Source organism: Lytechinus variegatus, chromosome 7 (genome assembly GCF_018143015.1).
Source record: "Lytechinus variegatus isolate NC3 chromosome 7, Lvar_3.0, whole genome shotgun sequence".
NCBI lineage: Eukaryota > Metazoa > Echinodermata > Echinoidea > Temnopleuroida > Toxopneustidae > Lytechinus > Lytechinus variegatus.
Window position 1 is genome coordinate 20,195,611 of NC_054746.1, and position 14,266 is coordinate 20,209,876.

At 35.5% G+C, this 14,266-nt stretch overlaps 1 protein-coding gene across 1 annotated transcript; it reads right to left on the reverse strand.

The window, feature by feature from the left end:
- Positions 1–1,753: 1,753 nt before the first annotated feature.
- LOC121418691 (zinc transporter ZIP9-like) lies at positions 1,754–11,853 on the reverse strand. The gene is made up of 7 exons (XM_041612693.1): positions 11,605–11,853; positions 9,849–9,951; positions 9,127–9,363; positions 7,474–7,548; positions 6,877–6,962; positions 4,753–4,887; positions 1,754–4,321 (listed from the first exon to the last, which is right to left on the reverse strand). The coding sequence occupies exons 1-7, from the start codon at positions 11,710–11,712 to the stop codon at positions 4,073–4,075; spliced, it is 993 nt and encodes a 330-aa protein (XP_041468627.1). The 5' UTR covers positions 11,713–11,853; the 3' UTR covers positions 1,754–4,072.
- Positions 11,854–14,266: the final 2,413 nt, after the last annotated feature.

Here is a 14,266-nt window from a genome sequence, read left to right on the forward strand (position 1 = left end):
CAGAAAATAATATAATCTCATATTTCTTTCCTTTTCTCTTTAAAAAAAATATTGGTCATGAAAAGTATGTAAGGGGGACAAGAACCCCCTCCCCCCCCCATCTGTACACCACTCATTACTCCACTCCATCCATTTACAACTCCTTGATTATCACTGGGGAATTGGTAATAATTGCAGTTTGTGACAATAATTTGAAACTGTTTAGAACCATAGTGATAATAGATGGGTGTGATGTCACACACCTGTATTCTATAGGATAAACGACTCAAAACTGAATGGGGCCGTCAATCCTTTCAATGTTGATCACATGGGTATTTTACATAACAATTTAGCAACAATTTTACATTCTAATTGTTATTCACCCTTCCCCCATCCGCTCACTCTCCATGTTTTTTTTTCTCATATTGATTATAATGAAAATGAACCTGATTTTCTTCGTAATTTATATCAAAAACAAGATGTATCTCAAAAACATAGATGTCCAATCATTGAAGGATTTATTTTAATTTTTTGTATAAATAGGTGGTACACTTCGGCAATCTCGCCCAGAACGATGCATTCCCTTGAAAAATTAATCAAATTTGAGGCTTGTTCAGCACAAAATAGGATTCAAATACACATAGGAAGCAAAGAATCTACATTTTAAGAAATAAGATTTGGTTTTTTACTGTAAACAGATTTATTACAATTACTTATTCACTTTGTTATATAATAGTGAGTATTTTACATTTTCTAGATATTTATACAGCTCATATATACATTTGATATAGTAATTACAAGTACAGACATAGTAAATATGTGAATGGTTATTCTACTTCTAATGACCTGAATTCGCAAATTGCGTTTGTGAATCCTTTGTCAGAAACCATGGTTTGTGCAGATTCCATACATGAATTATACATGCATCTGTCATTGGGTGCTTAAAGGGGAGCCCAGCCTTGGTCATAAAGTGCGTTGAAAAGGAGAAAATTAAATAAAACGTAGTGGTGAAAGTTTGAAATAAATCAATTAGAAAGTTATGGCTGCTTTAAAATTGAGACCCCTAAGACTATGTAGATTTCAAATTGGCAACTGGGTAAGTAAATAATGACAAGGAGCAAGGATAACTTTCTCACAGGCCATGTACTTAATTATCAGGGATTTATGGTGTTCCCCTTTAGTACCCATTCCCTTGGGCAGCAATCTAAATATTAACCCAGTAGGATATTGTTTTATCCCCCTGAAAGAAAAATATCATTTGAAGTAAAACTTGAAAAAAAAGAACACATTTTAGCTATTTTATGTACTGGAGTAGATGGAAGAGTAGTCCTTGCCTTACATCACTATCACATCACGTATGCGGCCATTTTGAAGTCCCATGGGTCTAGTGATTACCAATATTTACAACTTTTAAAAATTCATAACTTTCTTAACTTTTGTCTGCTATTGTTCAAACTTTCACTTTCAACTTGTCTGATTTTTCTTTTTTCCTCTAAACACAAGTTCTTATTTAGGTTGGATTCTCCTTTAATTATTGGTAATGGTGAGCCCATAGTTTATGTCAATTAATTTACATAAATAGTGGGCTCAGTAATGTAACATATCAATGAATAATGGACGCATATTTAGTGATTTATGCCAAAAGCATGCCTTCCTAATTGCAGGGGCGGATCCAGGATTTTTTTTTAAAGGGGGAGGGGTAATTTTCCCTGAGGAAAATTTGACAAGCAAAAAAAAGTTTTCATCCAAAATTTAAGGTCATTTCATCCACAGAAATTTTGGCAAACAGAAAAAACAAAAAAGGTTCTTTTGAAATGGGGGAGGGGTGTTTGACTTGTGTTTGAATGCCATATTTTATATTACAAATTTAGATTATGCCTCTCAAAAGGCAAAAGGGTGGCACGGGCCGAATGTGTCATCCCCCCCCCCCCCTGGATTCATCAGTGCCTCATTAGAATCTTCCTCAATGTTTGAGCTAATGATGTGTGAAATATTTGTGATTTGTATGTAAACCATGGTATCTATCCACAGATTCACCCCACCTTTATGAATTCTAGCCATGTTTCCAGTGCTGAGTATGCAACAGGAATCAATTACACACAAGGTTCCGGGCAAATTTGCGCCCCCACAATGCCCTAAAAGCCCTGGAAATAATGAAAAAGCCTCTGAAATTCCTATAGGGTTTAATGCAAACTGTAATACAGTGTAGCAAAATTGAGCTATTGAGCTCAAAAAGTATCCCCAGAAAAAAATATTCATTTTCTCCCTGATACAGAGACTAAGCAATCCCCATTTGGTATAATACCTGATTAATCTCACAGAAACGTCATCTCACAAAAAAAGTAATATATTCGCTTTGGTATAGATCTGCGGATGATTCCAATCAGGATTTAATACCTTCTTTCCATAATTCTGATACAGTAACTTGAAAAGATTGCATTTTTTTCAACAAAAAAAGCTAACTATACAGGGGTGTGAGTAGCAACAAATAAAAATAGCTGAAATTGTGAAGCCTACGCTTTGTGTGCAAAGTACATAAAAAGCTGAAATAAGCTGAAAACAAAAATGCTGGTCTCTCACTCCCCTGACTATATGAAGAAGTAATATAAAAAGGAAAAAAATTAACAATCATAGCATTTATCACCAAAGAAACAAAGATTAATACTGCTGATACATGTCCTATTTCAAGGGTTTGAGTCATACAATTAATTAAAAAATACTATATTACATTTCAAGTAATTATATTTCAAATAAATTATACATCGTAATTTGCCAATAACATTAACCAAAGTTAGAATGTGACTGATTCAATGATAGTTGAGCTGAAATATGATTTCAAATCAAGAGCAAACAAAATACTGTAGTCAAAATTATATCAATTTCATCATGATTACATGAAATAAGCAATTACCCCCCCCCCCAGACAATTTGCCCAAGGTATTCAAGGAAATAACATTGTTATTTTATAAAGCTAAATAAAAGTAAAGTACATGTATATTGCACATTACTATCGGTTATACAGGTTTTGAAACTGGCGCAATCCTTTACAGAGGTGGCCAGATTCACCTCGCACTCACAGAGATCACTATCTCCTTCCCTCCACCGCCATCCTCCCTCAACCAGAAACTCCCACGGTCACTGACCTAGAGAATGCTTATTTGGATACTATTCACATTTGAAATATCAACCTCCAAATTTTCTGACCAGACATAGGTTTGGAGGGATAAAACAAACATTACTATTACACATGAACAGATCAGAACGTCTTGGAGTCACTGACCGACAGAATGCTTAATTCGTGACCAGACATGGCAAAACCCACAAAATATTGCCAGAAATATCCCTACTGAAAGAGGATATTCTCAGCTTTAACCCTTAGTTTACGAATTGGGTCAACTGACCCCTCCTAACAAATTTGCAAATATGCTACTCCCCACAATTTTCTGACTTTTTATTTATTTTCAAGTGTTGTGCACTTTTTTAAGGCCATTTTGGCAACTTCGGACCTAACGTTATGACACTGCCTGATTATCTATACATGCATGTCAACCCCTAGATTGCTCTAACAAATAAATTTTTGTCCATATTCAATGCAAAGTGTGTTTTAAACCATTATGGCTTGTGTTGACAATCTGCATGTAATTTTCTCATTCACCAATCCCACGGGATCAGGGCTAGAGCGATTTCAAGTTTGATGTTGGTGATCTCAAGCCCAAGAACTGCACAAAAATTATAGTAAAATTAGCTTGTACTTTTGAAAATCATTAAAATAGAGTCAATGACATGCTCATGAAATGCATGGTCTTGGAAATAATCCTATTCAGACATGTCAACATAGTGAACTTATGACACTCGTAAAACAGAGCTATGTCCCCTAACAACCGGCATTTGAGAGAATTTGGTCTGGGGAAAAAACCTGTATGAAAAGGATGTAAGCAAAAGCAATCTTGAAAAGCTTGCTTACATCTTTTTTTTATTAGATTGAACATATGATGATTGTAAATCACTGCTCTACCCCCTCTCAACTTAAAAGAAGCTATTTAAAAAATAATATTAAAGAATAATATAAAAATAATAATCCCAGTTGAACTAGCTAGTGATGATGTCCCATGGCTAAAACAAGGGGAGCTAGGCATCCGAGTACAAGTGCTGTTAATTCCCCACATGTGAAGCCTTGCCTGACGTCTACCGCCCCCTCCGGGTCCGTGGCTGGGGTGGTGGATGGTCGAGGTGCTGCTATCTCGGGTAATACATGTACTGTTGCTACGTAGAGGAAAGTTCCTGCTGAGAACAGCATGGATAGGCCTGTTGCATTGACGGATAATAACGCCTCTTTACTGGCCTGTCAGTCATAAAAGATGAGAAGATAAAAGAAAATTATGATCTTCCAACTGAATGAATGGAAGCAAGACATATTAAATAAAGTACAAGTATATCACAATGATTACTATAACTGATCAACTAACAAAACATAACAGTAATCAGACTTCAGTACCACCCTGACTGTCATAACAAAAAAAAATCATGCAATAGCACAAACAAATAGCAACAATGGCAGTAGTATTTATCAAAACCAGTATGTAAAAAGAACAATTGCATGTAATTTTGGATAGACAATAATTGCTAGTAATATGATGATAATAATACTCAGAAAGAATTTTAGAATAAAGTTGAAGTACTCTACTGAAGTAGAGTATTTCGATGAATTTGATTACACTTTTTTTTGTCAATCGTATTATTGATACATTTGTGTGTAAAGGTTTGTATACTCACATGGCTTAGGCTAAAATATGTGAATATAGCCATAACTGGAGCTGCTAATGAGAAGATAAGAAGATGTTTTCGTATCCTATTCCTCTCATAGTTTTCATGTAAAAGGAATGTGACAAGTCCAAAAGCAGCAGGTGCCTGTAAAAATAAGGAAATCATACATGTATATTTGACATTTACAACAGATATTAATTTTGAAATATCAATCGAACGCTGTAGACTTTAATACATGTATGTTGTCCAATCCCTACAAGTATTACAGCCTTTTGCTTTTAAAATGAAGCAAGTTCAAATTCCTTTAAACAACATCTTTCCATTCTAAATACAGGAGAAAATATATCTGTAATGATAATTGTTAGCCACTTTCAATGAAATAAGGTAACAAAAGTGAAATAGATAACACCTGGTCATATCTCATCGACAATTACGAGACATCTAGAGAAATCGTATTTTTGAAGTGTCAAAATCCACATAACTACTGTACATATACAGTGCGTCCCAGAATAAACGAAACCGAGATTTAGCGATCATTTATCATAACTTAATCATAAATAGAATAGACAAATGACCTAACAATTTAAAGCTTAGAATCTCCTCTTTCATCTGATATTACTTAGGTTATTTCTTATTCACGCATGAGTGAGCAAAAACAATTTGAAGAAAGGATACCAAAAACTCATTTGGCGGGGGGGTATCTGGGTTTCAAAGAGAAAACCACATTTCTGAAAAGTTCAATATCTGCTCTTTAATTTGGTACCTCAATTACAGAAAATGGTCAAGAAATAAAAAAGTTCTGGTCATTTGAAATAAGGCTTGTATTTCCATAATTTCATGAGATAAACGAGTTTTCACCGGTTTCCTACAGAAGCTTTCGCAAGGTGAACAAAAGATTTAATGCATGGCTGATCGTCAATAAAACGGAGTGTCGAGTGAGTTTGAAAGCCAGCCTGGAGAACCTCTTCATTTTATGAAATTATTGAAATTCAAGCCTTATTTCAAATGACCAGAACTTTGTTATTTCTTGACCATTTTCTGTAATTTAGGTATCAAATTAAAGAGGAGATATTGAACTTTTCAGAAATGTGGTTTTCTCTTTGAAACCCAGATACCCCCCCGCCAAATGAGTTTTTGATATCCTTCCTTCAAATTGTATTTGCTCACTCATGCGTGAATGAAAAATGATCTAAGTAATATCAGATGAAAGAGGAGATTCTAAGCTTTACATTGGTAGGTCATTTGTCTATTTTATTTATGATTAAGTAATGATGAATGATCGCTAAATCTCGGTTTCGTTTTTTCTGGGACGCACTGTATTATTGCTTTTGTCAAGGATTCAACTTTTCCACTACATGCCATACCCATATTGTCATGTAAAATAGGATATGGGATTGAATGGACTATAGTCAGGCTCTATCAAACCCTACAATGCTTAACAGGTGGAACATTTTTTAATTGAGTTGGTTGCCTTACCTAGCAGTAAAACTTAACTATCTGCACAAAAAGTCATACAAGCAGTACTTATAGGTCAATTGATTTAGAGTGATGATTGATAATTGAAGTTTTAAGCAAAATTGAAGGAATATTTTGCTGCAACTCCATGTCAAAGCATCAAGATCACCAGAACCAACTCGACGCCTTGCTGATAATTCCCTGTGTGTATGCATTTGGAATTCAAACTGTACGTTGATATATTTTTCCCCTATTCATTTTGTATGAAAATTTGCATATGTCATTGAGAGGGTCAAGGTCACAAGAAATATCTAAATTTGAGATAAGAATGAAGATTGTAAAACTATTCAGCTCAAATTTAATCTATGGCATGTGTCCAAGACTATGAATCGGTCTAGGGTAATGCAAATATTTCCTGTAATTATCCTTGTTTTGAAAAACAAGAAATTGATTTTATTTTGATTCAGTAGAGGAAACAAGGAATAAAGATAAACAGATTTTCATTTGATTGATTAAATTAGTCTTGTTTTTCATAGTCATTTATATGGTTCTCCAGTAATTCATAAGATGGTCTTTTCTAGACCCAGGTTAATGTCCTCCTGAGTTTACTCAAGTATTAAGTATTAATAACCAAGTACTGTACTCAAATAAGGGTCTTTGATTAAAATGATAATTTACCTTATGTAACATAATAGCTATAAATACAATCATTTGAACATCGGCCCTTGATCCACTAGCAGCTGCCCCCATAGCAATACCGTCAGCTGAAAATAAAACGTAACATAAAATGAGTTACTATATTATGTTAATATCTTTTCTCAAGCAGACTTAAGTTAAATTACTACTGCACTACGCAAGTGCTAATTTACAATTAAAAACAAGAGTGTCGCTATGGCAAGCACATAATACGGATGGACACCGAGCGTGATGCCATAATACGTCCTGTCTAGGATGGGTGTATAAAAAATCTAGCTCTTTCACAACTGAATTTGTGACCTATTTATCTGAGGTGCACGTACAGTTAATATCAATAAGTGTATGAATAATGAATCGGATTCCTATATACACCTTTTTGATTTATTTTGGGAGAGGTATTTTATTTATGAAGATAATATGTTGGCAACACTTCCAAGATGTTTCACTGGTCATGAGATTATATCCTGTTCAGCACACAATTCATTTTTATCTAGCCTACACTACATTCCCTTGAGAAATTTCCAGCCAAGCTCTGTGACGCCCACATTGCTAAAGGAAACAGTAATGACGTAGCCTTACCTGCGGCATGTACCACAAGACCTAGTGTAGCAGTTATGCTCTTCCTTCCTGTTCTACTAGTTGTTTCCAGTTCACCTGTAAAAACAGAATAATTTTAAAGAATCATATATATTGGTATTCTATGATATGTCAACATATCTCAATCCCTACAAGCCGATGGAGAGCATTTCATCAACACTTTTGTCCGACAAGTTGTCGGATCTGAAAACTTTCCTTGATATTGATTGGCTGAGGAGCACTGTTACTATGGATAAAATAGGACTTGTCGGATAAACCATCTGACAAGTCCTTTCATGAAACGCTCCCCAAAATCAATTTCAAGGGTTGTTTTTCAATAAGGTTTGAACAAGCTATCCTTTTTGGGGTATCAGCAAATCACATGTGACAATACTTAAATTTAGGAGAGGCTTAACCTTTTAAAATTGATCCCTTATAACTATTTGATTAAATGTAGAATAATACAAATATTGAGTTTAAGATTCATTCAAGCATGGAAAAATGAACAAATACTTTAAAAATCTTCTAAAACCTATCACCAATTAAAAAAAACATATCTTAGCACTTTTATTTCAACTCATCTCTATCATTGATGTCCTCTTGAAGAAAACATAGAAAATTTTTAAAGAAGGATTACAAGTCATCACCACTGTAATGCTGAGTATATTAATCAGCATTAATGATTGTAAATGATAGGGGAATCATCATATCATTCAAATAAATGCCATAAAATTCATAATCACCCCTGTTCTGGTATTTGATAAGATTTCTAGGAGGAATTTATTACAAAGACATTAACATAAATGATAATAGCCAATGATAAACCTTGAACAAATACTATTACATGTACATGAAATTATCCTACAACCAAGGTCGCTTCACCATTAATCTTCTTATCAGATTTACAACAAATTTTGGGGGTTGCTGCAGGTCATAAATCAGAATAATTTGACTTCTCAAATTAGATTAGCATTTTTGGTTGTTATAAGAGAAGCCTTCAAATATGCTCTGTAAAGTCCTATGTAAAAAGAAAAAAATTGCTACACAAAGGAAAATTTGTGTAGCAGTCATAGAAAAATATGGAGCGAATTGCAATGCAATACCAGGGAAATTATCCCCTGTACATGAATATTTACATGTAACTCAACTATTTCAAGAGATGCCTTTTCTCCCACATTTTATACCAGCCCAAGAATCACTGTCATTTACAACATTTTAATGTTTTAAGAGCTACATATGTCCACTGAAACTATGCCTGAGCAGGTAGAGGGTAGTGAGTTAGTGACAAAGTTTTCAAGTTACGTCTATGCTGAAAGTAGTATGTCTGTGGCGACTCTTATACATTAAACATACTTTAATATATTTTGGTAATTGTCCAGCTACTGTTTGTTATTTCTAAACATACATCACGGCTCCGTAACACAAAGATTAGCGATCAATCGCTAAATGAACTGACCAATCAAGATCAATTTTACACACGAATTTGGCACAAAATACTGACCAGGAACCAATCAGAAGTGTTCTTTCATATTTGCAATTCATCGCAAACCTTCGTGTTACGGAGCCCAGAAGTTCATCAAAATTCAGGAAACATTCTAAAAAAAAACCACCTAGTTCTCCTGGGTAAAAGAAGGCAATTGCAAATAACAGACTCACCCGGTAACTGTGAATGTGAATGCCCATGGCCACCTCCTATTTGATCCACCAACAGCATAAAAACAAAACCAAATACCAATGCTATACCAATCAATGAGTGGAGGTCTTCGACAGAGGAGTGGGCGTGGGTATGGGCGTTATCAACCACTGCCTCGTGATTGGCTTCTTGAGCTCCATCTGCTTTGTTTTCTGGGCCGACTAGTACTGCTCTTGCTTCGTCGTGGTGACTATGAGGAGCTGTAAGAAGATACGGAGAACATTCATGTTTCACAAAAAAGATCTAATTTTCATACTTGAAATGGTATAAATATGATTCAGAGTATAAAACCATTCTTAATGTTCATCATTTGTAGTATGGGAATGTTTTTTAAATGCAATAATTTAAAGCAATATCAATTTCTTTTTCCAATGGTTAGATCTTGCAATGATTGGTATTATGTTTTTCAAAAGCAATCTAGTTACTGTAATTGAAGTTAATACCTCAAATGGATACATGCACATACATGTATACATGTCTTATGTAACATAGGCCTACATGTTTGTATAGAAGGACACCTGAATGCACTCTCAAAATGTAAAAAGTCACCAAGAATGATACACCAAAACTAACTTGCTCTTTTGCTAATCAAATCATATTTCAATAGCATGAAATAGCAGTCTGTAAATGTCATTGATTACATGTTTTATGACACATGGCCCAATTTTTAATATTTTGTTATTACCTGCATCTGCAAAGAGTGAGTGTATTCCCTCTGGGATGATAACAGCCAATGATGTGCCGACAAGCAGCCCTGCCCCAATTACAGTGGTCAGTCTTGTTTTACTCTGAAAGCACAAGGTTTAAAGACAATCATTACAAGTCATCAAGCACGAGACAAATAAATAAAATTTAGTTGTACTTTTTTTGCCATTGTGACAACAATAATAAGTTTTATTTATCAATAATATCAGATAGTTGAACCATGAATTTACAATCCCCATCCAGGGGCCGATTGCACGGAAGGGTCTTTCCATCTAAGAACCGTCTATTGTGTAGCATATCTTTTATGATTCGCTGTATGTGCAGGATATTTCAGAAATTTATGATAAACAAAATTTGTAAGCTAGCTTTAAATTTGTTTAACACAACAATCAATTTTCATACAATGAGATATCGCATATCTTTGTTTAAGACAAAGTTACACTTAGATCCGGGGGGGGGAGGGGAGGTACTCGACCAAAAATGTGGTACATATACATAGGTATGTGCCGCGGGCGAGACAAAAAACGGGCTCTAGAGCATGCTTACTGTAAAAAGGAGGGTCCTCGGAACGGGCTTCGGAACTATGAATGTTTGTGAAAACGGGGGTCCTTGGAATGGGTTGCCTGCTGTGAGTGCGTATGCATCCCTATGGAACGGGCATACCTGCATGTAGACCAAAAGCTTTGGTCTCTGTTATGTTGGTTGTTCCAATGAACTCTGTTGGCTCCACTCACCAATTACAGAGACCGAAGATCTAACTCGATCTTTACAGGGACTTTATGACCATATGTTTTAATATGTGTTAAGTTCGGATAAACCAGGGAAGTGGGAGTTGCGTGACAGCTGAAGTAAGTCACTGTTTTTTTTCATTTAATGTTTAGTTTTCCTGTTTTGATGCATAATTTCAGGCCAAAACAAAATAATCTGTTTTGGTCCAGTTTTTTTTTATATACTTTTATGAAATAAAGATAAAATCGATGAGCCCCGTCAGGGAGATTTTTAATTATCAACCCCCCTTTGGTGGCTGCACGATCGCGAGCCGTCTGTACTTGTACGAGGAGAAATTTTTTCAAAATTTAAAATGTAAAAAAAAACTCCTCGAAACAGACGGCTGCCAGCTGTCTAACGTGCATGCAGCTAGCCCAGCGGCACAGGTGTCGGGTGTGCTCGCACAGAAACGATGGTAAGCGGACCAAAACGGCCAGAATGGCATGACAAAAAATGTGCGAAGCTTTGTTCTCGATAAGAAAATGCTATGCTCTGGAACGCGGCCTTCTTTGTTCTTTTTCTCAATAAGAATATAAATGGTATGCCTTCGAACAAAAATTTGTGTGTGAAAAAAAATGGGGGTCCTCTCCATCGCACATACCCATCATGCATGATCATGAGTGCCCGGGACTACAGCCAATATTTTGCCTGTAGTACAGGCAAAATATTTGTTCTTTGCACAATTGCAGGTAATTTATTGAAAATGCGTTTCACATACTTTTTTATGAATGAAAGATCCTTTCGTGCAATCGGCCTTGGGCTATTCTCCTTGGCACATAGATATACCACACCACATAAATGTCTCTGGCCATGCCCATGCTGGCCCGTGCCCATGCCCCATCTATTACCATGTCCATGCCCGTCCCCTCCCCAGACCCACCGACCCAGTCCCGCACCCGTCATGCCCGTCGTTGCTTCCTGAAGCAGATGAATTTGAAGTTTGGCACTTTCTGTTAGTTGTTACTCACCTCCGACATCGTAATGGATAGAGGGACTGATCCAGCAATGTAACAACCGATCAACATCGCAAGCGAAAGTAGTATAATACCCCATGTTTCTCCTTTATCTTCGTCCATGTTGAGTACCGTAGAATGTTTTGATCTTGATTTACTTGTTCCAGCGCAGCATTTCACATAACAATGTACCGATATATGCAATATTGCTTGTGTGTTATTTGCGTGCGTGGCTAGCTAGCAAGCTCGATACCTGTCACTCCAAATTAGTCTACAAAGTAGACCATGTATTTACCCCCTTGGTGAATCGCATCATTCTTAGTTTTAAAAATGCAGTATTTATGTCTATAATTGAGAATAAAAAATATAAGGAATCGTTAATTTGATCAAAAATCACTAGGAAAGTTTTAAGATGTTTTAAACCCTTACTTTAGTGAACAAAAAGATTAAAGTGATAAGTTAAGACTAAACCAATGCGAACTATGTAACGCGAAATAGGGGAAAAGGAAATATCATGATAATAATTTATGTTAAAAAGAGTTGTTGTTTTTTCATAGTCCAGGTCAGGAGCTCCAGCTCCTGTCAAAAAACGTACGAAAAATTACTAAGGCTATCATTAATATTTTACTTTAATTATATTTCTAGTAAAACTTTATAATAAAAAGTTTATTTTTAAGCGTTAGGCCTGTATATGTATATCAATTTCCATCCTAATCATATTTTACAAAATAGGCCCTATATTAAAAAACTAACAATAACATTTAAATTTCAATATTTCTTGCTCATTGATGTGTGAATTAAAAAAATATATCGGATATAAACATACGAAGGAAATTTTATCCTTTTTATGATGAACAGTTTTTTTTTCCTGGGGCGATCGTGTCCTATTTATATTACCATGCATCAAATTGCTAATCTTTTTATGATTTTATATGACCTGTCAGTGGCGTAACTACGAGGGGCACAGGGCACGTACCCCCCCCCCCCATCAGCTGGCCGAACAAAAAGGAGGAAAAGGAGAAAAAAGGAAAAGGAGAAACGTAGTGGGGAAGAAGAAATAATGTTGTATTGTGTTTTTTTTTCGTAGCTTTATGAAACAAATTTGCTAAGGGCTATATGCGTTCATGGCATTCCCGGTTCTCGCATTTTCTGTTTAATGAGTATTATAATCCTGTTGTACTAAAAAATCCCGTTTTCAAGTCAATATACGCCATGCATAATTATTTCCCGCACTTCCCCGAGTTATTGTTATTTTTGGTAGTGACATATATGCTTTTAACTTTTTTTTAAAAGTCTGATTATAAAACATGTCCGGTTATTGGGCTTGTTTGCATTAGTGAATTGGTGAGATATGTCTGTTCTTCTTGAATTTTGAAAAACAATCGCTAAAATGTCCACTTTTCTGGTCGGAATATCCAAAATTTTCAGCTTGTGCTAGAATACCAAAATTTCAGCTCGAGCTTTGTGCTCGCATGTATCATAATTACAAAAATTAATTGTTTTTAATGTCCCTTTAATAACGTCTGAATATAAACAATTTGGAGCTCGCGCTTTGCGCTCCGAATTATTTGATCAGGGCATATACATGGCACAGTCTCTTAGGTTAGTATACCTGGCAATTTCGCGCGCCCACTAAGTGACTCAAAATTTTTGCTGGTGCCCCCCCCCCCACCACCAATGCCTTGACCCACGGTACGCCACTGTGACCTGTTATATGATAGAAATAATATATGCAACGAGTTAATACCACTTAAAGGGGAAGTTCACCCTGACAAAAACTTTATTGTAAAAATAGCAGAAAAAATAATAAAAAATATTGCCGAAGGTTTGAGAAAAATTCATAAAATAATTAAAAAGTTATTAGAATTTCAATTATTTGATTTGTGACGTCATATGCGAGCAGCACCCCTACATAGCGAATGGTAAAAATCAATGAAATGTCGTTTTCTCAGAAAATTGAAAATGGTTTTCACTGTACCTTTTGTATATCAATAGACAAATCATTTCACACCCGATCATGAATTGAAAAAAAATTAAGTCATCAGGAACCATGCAAAATTTGAAATTAATGCATTTTATATTACATAACACATGGGGCAGCTGCTCGTTTATGACGACACAAATCCAAAACTTTGAACTCTAATAACTTTCTTACTCTTAAACGGATTTTTCTCAGACCTTCACCAATATTGTTTACTGTTTTTTCTGCTATTTTTGCAACAAAGTTTTCTTCAGGGTGAACTTCCCCTTTAAGATACTCCGGGGAACAGGGTGGATCAGGGTCCGTGAACGCGAGACTGAGTGTTATGCGGGGTGTTATGTAATTGCCTTGATCTTCACTAGCTGTAAACTGAAATAATATAGTAAATATCAATGAGGGGCGGATCCAGGATTTTCCAAGGGGGGCATTTTCCAGTTGAAAATTTGACCCCAAAAGAGAAGGTTTCACCTATAAAATTGATGGCCATGTCGTCCGTGGAAAATTTGACAATTAAGCAAAAAAAAAGGTCCTCACTTTCAAAAGAGCCGGGCATGCAAACTTGGATAAAAACGGATATACATACATTATGTCTCTCAAAGGGTGGGGAGAGGCACGGACCAGATTAAGTTTTACTTTTCTATTTCTTTTCATTGATTTACTTAAAAATTTATTCAATTTCTATTCACTTTTTAGCAA